Below are 6,004 nucleotides of genomic sequence, written 5' to 3'. Positions count from 1 at the left end.
CATTTTAAATGGTTTTTACACAATGCTTTTTATTGTGTTAATTCTTTGTAGTTTTAAAAAAACATATGAAGTTCTGAAAGGCCTATATGACATATAATATTTTTACTTTGACCTCAAATTATGCTGAACGTCAATACAAAGTCCCAGTCCCAGTTCTGCAATGCCATGCTGCCGAGTTTAAAATTATACAGTATCCTGTTTTAGAAGGGATGCCTATTTAGGGCCTGATCCTGTGAACACTTACATCTACAAGTAACTTTATTGACTTCAACAGGACTTCTTATATGAGTAAAGTTAAATGGAACTACTCAGGTGGGTAGTGTTTACAGAATCAGGGTCTAATTTTGCAAGAGGCTTCATAAGCTGTAATTATGTCTGTCTCTCTCTCAGACACACATGCAAACCAGATTTGCTAAACATGTGCAATGACTCTTACCAGCATTAGACCAAAGCATAAATGGTGAAGTTCAGCTCTGAGCAAAAGACGCTCCTCTTGAGGAAAGAGAAGATGTGGGGTTGAGTGAGTTGTCATCTTCAGTGATAGATTCGACAGCTGACAATGATGTGTAATATTCATCCTCCCCATCAAGCACTTTGATCTGGCTTTGAAACAAAACACAAAAACTATTTTTATTAAGTATATAAAATAAAAAGTACAAAGTAGTTCTCCAAAACCTTAAGAAATATCTCTCTCTGTGGATGGTGAAATGAAAACACTGAAAAAGTGTTAATACAAGAAGGGGAAAAGATGGGATGATTTTGTTAACAAGATGCAGCCTTTGTACATGTCTCTCAATCTTGCTGCCACTTTTCAGTGCTTTAAATCTCTCTGTGGGAACTGAATGGCTCTGAGGATTGGTAACAGGTCACACAGCCTTTCATCTCTAGGTCTGCAGTACAGTCACAAAAAGAAAAGGAGTACTTGTGGCACCTTAGAGACTAACCAATTTATTTGAGCATGAGCTTTCGTGAGCTACAGCTCACTTCATCGGTAGCTCACGAAAGCTCATGCTCAAATAAATTGGTTAGTCTCTAAGGTGCCACAAGTACTCCTTTTCTTTTTGCGAATACAGACTAACACGGCTGTTACTCTGAAACCAGTACAGTCACAGCAATTATTTGTATCAAGTATTTTATTTCACAAATGTAGCATTTTTGTCTGATTGAAAATTTTCCACACACAGACTTTGATATTTACAAATACGTTCATTATTCAGAATTGTTCGAACTCCATGGGCAAACATTTGTTTGTGAACTATGGGCCTGATCCAAAGCCCACTAAAGGGAATTCCATTATCTTCAGCGGGTTTTGGATCAGGCCCTATTTGCTCCAACTGCGTCTTCAGCTTCTCATGATGTATGATTGGGCACCGAAATTACATAGTATTATTTCTGCTCCCCGACTGGGGGACAGAGTTTTATAAACTGGAGGAGGTAACTCAAAGAGCTACCAAGACAGCCATGCAAACAATTCCGGTTTGAACCTTCTCACAAACCCCATTTGCATTAGTATCCACAAGACTTTCACTTTCCGTGAACATTGTTGCGAACAAAAGAAAGTCACTTATATAACTATCTGCAGAAAATGAATAAAAAAGGGTCAAAATACATCAAAGAAAATGTATGGGTGTCACTGCCTGAGGGTTCATTAATATGTCTTTGCTGTGTTGATCCAGCACTAGTTGCTGCGCATGTCAGTAATACATGAAATTTGTTACTGCTGGATGGTGGCTTTTGTGAAATGCAATAGTGATCTCTGCCCACCTCCTGGTGAAAAGCATCCACGTTACAAGTGGTACTAATTAGTACCACTGGTGGCAGTCTTAGCTGAGAGCTAGTGGGCAAAGAACAACCCTTTTTAGGAAAGAATCCCCTCTCTGCCTTCTCTTAGAACTGGTCCCTCCTGAGGCAGGGCTGAAGCATATTGCTCGGGTGGTGAGAGGAAGCCTGCATGGCTTTTGTCCATGTTATGCTTGCTGTAGGCTAATGAGCTTCAACCTCAAAGACTCTCAGTCCAGCACCTTTTACTATGACTAAATTTGTTTATTTAAAAAGGGGAAGCTAAAATTTGTTTGAGTTGTATTGAGAGAGAGTTGGGGAGAATATTTTGTAAGAGCCAGTTCTAGTGTTTGCAAACAGTATTAGATACATGTTTTATATTTGCTTCTGTAGAAAATGTCCAATGTCAATGCACTGAGATATGGTAATTGTTTATTTTTAGAAACTTCTCTAGAAAGTTTTTCATTTTCTGTAATATCACAAAGGACTTCTTCTGTTTACAGTTGCTTAGAACTAAGAAGATAGATATTTACCCAAGTTTTCTTGGCTTCCTCTTGCTCCCTTGATATTCTAGAGTTCCCTGTGGAGAGGGCCAAGAACACACAGTCAAAGCAAAGCAGCAAGTCGTTAATTTTTAATTCAAAGTGATTTTGTGTTGAATGCAAGCAGATGCTGATAATATCAGAAGTCACAGCATAATTTTTTTGATCAAAGGGCTCAAGTGAGCCTGATGAAGCATGCATCTTGCTCGTCTTTGATAAACCACATCAATTATTCACCGTGAAGGCAGACATCCTGACATGAAAGCAACAGATAAAGAGCATAAGCACATGTTCAAGACGAGAGCAAAAGAACGTGGGGGTGGGGCTGGAGGGGCTGGAACAGGTATTAATAACCGAATTATTAAGTGGAAACAAAGCCAGTAAAACAGCTTTATTGCCACTTTGAACTCACATTTAACTGGTTATAGTACATGTTGTCCTCAGGGCTATTCAGCATTTTGGGCTGCTGACATCGTCGACGAGGTGTTCTCAGCTTCTGTTTGAGACAGTTTTCTGAACCTACAGTAAGATAACGCAATTTAGTTTTAAGCCATGCCAGGTGCTGCGAATGTCTTAGCATATTTTAGCTATAAGCAGTCCTTTCTTCTTTCCTGTTCACTCCTAGATTTATTAGCAAATCTGTCCTATTCTAAGAAGGTATACAGAAAGTTTGGGATCTCTGTTTTCTGTTTTGGAACTTGGTTTAAACAAGAGTTTATAGATGAAACTTTCTCTGATAACATCATTTTATTCCAGGTTTCAGAGTAGCAGCCGTGTTAGTCTGTATCCGCAAAAAGAAAAGGAGTACTTGTGGCCCCCTAGAGACTAACAAATTTATTTGAGCATAAGCTTTCGTGAGCTACAGCTCACGTCATAGTTCCTTGTTCCTTTGACCCTTTATATTGACATATTTTGTTATCTAAGCAGGATAAGCACTGTGACTAGCTAGGGACTAGTAACAGCATCAGCATCAAAACCGTTCATCTATGTTTATAGATGCAACAGTAACAAATCCCTTTGATGAGAATTAGTTTATTGTTGTCTTTGTTTTATTATATCAAAAGCGACTTTCTTGATATAACGTTCTATTTAAACAGAGAAATCAGTGCCATTTGAGATAATGCCTCCTTGAGTTAATTTGTGATACACTATGGAGTAAGAGTTGGTTAAAGCCATCTGGAACACACACAATTTAAAGATTAGAAAAACATTTTAGAAGGGTGGATTTTGTAGAAAATATGGTTTGAGCTAGTGCAAGCTAACAGCCTTCGTATTTTTGCTTTTTTCAAAAAAGAATATTGTTCTGTGGAATCTATAAGAGGTGATTCAGAAAAAAAAACCAGTTGGAAAGAACCTAACACAGCAAAACTAATTGATGATATAAGCACTATTTTAAGGACAATTCATAAATATGCTAATAGAAAAAAAAATCTGGGAATTCATTTCTTTTCCAAAAAGATCATTCACACAGCCTGTTTTGACCTAATATCTGATTTTAACATGATTTTTTAAAAAATAATAAATAATCTAATAATATTTCCAGTTCAAAGAAACAGGTGAATATTTAACTTTCAATACAAACATTGAAGGAAAAATATTAGTCACATTACACTTGGATCCTGCCTGAAGAGTCAAATTTGCCCCTCTTCAGAGGCCCAGCACAAGGTCCTTGTTCCACTTAAGCCCCTTTGAAAACTTCAAAACAGAAGCTGATGGGCGGCCCTGTGCAGATGGGGGGGCTCTGTCCAGACAGATCTATTTGTAGGATCTGGCCCTTGATGATAAGATAATTCTTTAAAGCAGTTTTGTGATGTTCCCAGGTCCACAGACTACTGATTGCTGGGTTTCTCTAAAGTTTTTCAGGTGTTATCCCCATTTTGGGACACATCCTGCCATTGTTCCAGATGTGAAGCACCCATGGAAATCAGTGTGAGTTTTACATAAAAACCAGTGTCAGAATATGGCTGTCTGTCAGCAAAGATCCAACACTGCCTTCTATGCCAAGGAGCCTTTATATAAGGTCTTTTCAAAAGAATTATCTAGTCTTTAAAGAAAGGATACATTTCAATGCAATTATATTTTTTAAAGAAAATAATTCTGCTAGCATAAAACCCCCCCCCCAAATTTCACAAACCCAAAGATTTGACAAACTGTTTTTTCTACCCAATTGCAGTAGCTTTTATAACTTGCCTGGTACTATGTAGCGTTCACCTATTATTTATTTGTTCTTCATGGAACTTCAAGCTTGATGCAAATCCATCCCTCAGCTACCACTGCCCATGAATTATTGTAGGAGAAAGCCCATTATCCACATTTGCCTATGTGTGTTTTCTCAGTTTTACTCTCAACTATGATATGTACACAGTGCACAGGTGTGATTCCCACTATGTGACTCAGGGCAAAGTCAGGCTCAAAATCTTAAAGTTATTTGTTTGAAGAAATTAACTCTTTACAACAACAAAAGACCCTCTCGTAATAAATTCATATTATTTGCTAACTATAATCACAAAAGCTTAAGATCTTGATGCTTTCCAATGTTCTACTCATTTTGCAAAGAGTGGTTTGTGGTTCAAGAAATTCTGGCGGCACTGCCTACACTTTTGCTGTTTGCCGATATTGTCTCTAAGTAGACAAGGTACAAAACTCTTCCAGGGTATATTGCTCGAAAGTCAATGGGAGTTGGATGTCTAACTCCTATTTGTGTCTTTGAAAATGTCCCCTATGATATTTAAATATAATAAAGAGATTATCAATTAAATCTTGGTCCCATTACAATCAATGGACATTTTGCCATTGACTTCAATGAGGCCAGGATTTCACCCTATATCACTGAGCATTTCCAAAATTATTAAGTTTAGGTTTGGAAGAGACCTTAGGATTCAAAACTCTGATTATGTCAGGATCTGTCATTGTCCTCGTGGTGATGTTTCAGTTTTAGGGCCAAATTATGATCTCCCTTACATAAATACAAATCAGGAGTCATTGCACTGAAATCAATTCTTGTTATACTGGTGTAAAGCTAGTGTGAGTGAGTGAAGAATTAGACACTCTTTCAAACATCTATCAGATGCTTGCCAAAAACACGCAATTATTACAAAGTTTATCATCCGTACCCTGCTGTGATGCGATGTACTGGATTATGTGACAAAGGGAATACACTGTATTCTTTTTTCAAAATATACTTTAATTACCTTTCTTTTATTTTCCAGCAACATCTACATTAAAATTTTATGTTGCTATCGTTTATTTTGTCCATCTGAAGTCTAATTTAATAAAGTTTTGCTCTTGCTTTTTATCCCTACACAATTATTTCTGCATTTTACACGGGTGGCCTGCAGATTGCGTCCTCCAAAGGAAATACCTTTTCAGTGGGCCCATTTGTCTTAGCATTTAGTAGCATAAAATAGGAATAGTAAGAAAATCTGGTAACGTTTATCATACACTACTGTATCTGGAGAAAAGTGTATTAACATATGCTCTACATTCAGCAGTTAAATAGGCATTTCAAATAGTGTTTTAAAATGTTTAGCTTTGATGACAAAGTTAAGGCCACTGACAGGAAAAACTACTTGTCATTGTAATAACAACAACTATCTATTTAATTTTTTATAAGCACCCAAAGTGTGCTACGTGCCTCTGATATGCCCACAAGAGTCTGTGTGCTACACATTCAGATGCCACTC

The 6,004-nt window shown here is 37.3% G+C and overlaps 1 protein-coding gene across 1 annotated transcript in view; it reads right to left on the bottom strand.

Moving 5' to 3' along the window:
• Positions 1–442: 442 nt before the first annotated feature.
• The window catches only part of MYO3B (myosin IIIB), a 265,479-nt gene continuing 259,917 nt past the window's right edge, over positions 443–6,004 (bottom strand). Inside the window, exons 36-38 of the mRNA XM_078854729.1 lie at positions 2,734–2,840; positions 2,313–2,359; positions 443–603 (exon numbers count right to left, since the gene is read on the bottom strand). Of these exons, the coding sequence (XP_078710855.1) occupies positions 468–603; positions 2,313–2,359; positions 2,734–2,840 (290 nt within the window). The 3' untranslated portion in view covers positions 443–467. The remainder of the gene's footprint in view (positions 604–2,312; positions 2,360–2,733; positions 2,841–6,004) is intronic.

Source organism: Lepidochelys kempii, chromosome 11, assembly GCF_965140285.1.
Source record: "Lepidochelys kempii isolate rLepKem1 chromosome 11, rLepKem1.hap1, whole genome shotgun sequence".
Classification (NCBI taxonomy): Eukaryota; Metazoa; Chordata; order Testudines; family Cheloniidae; genus Lepidochelys; species Lepidochelys kempii.
Note: the sequence above shows the minus strand (reverse complement) of the source record. Positions and strands in the feature narration are given on the sequence as shown.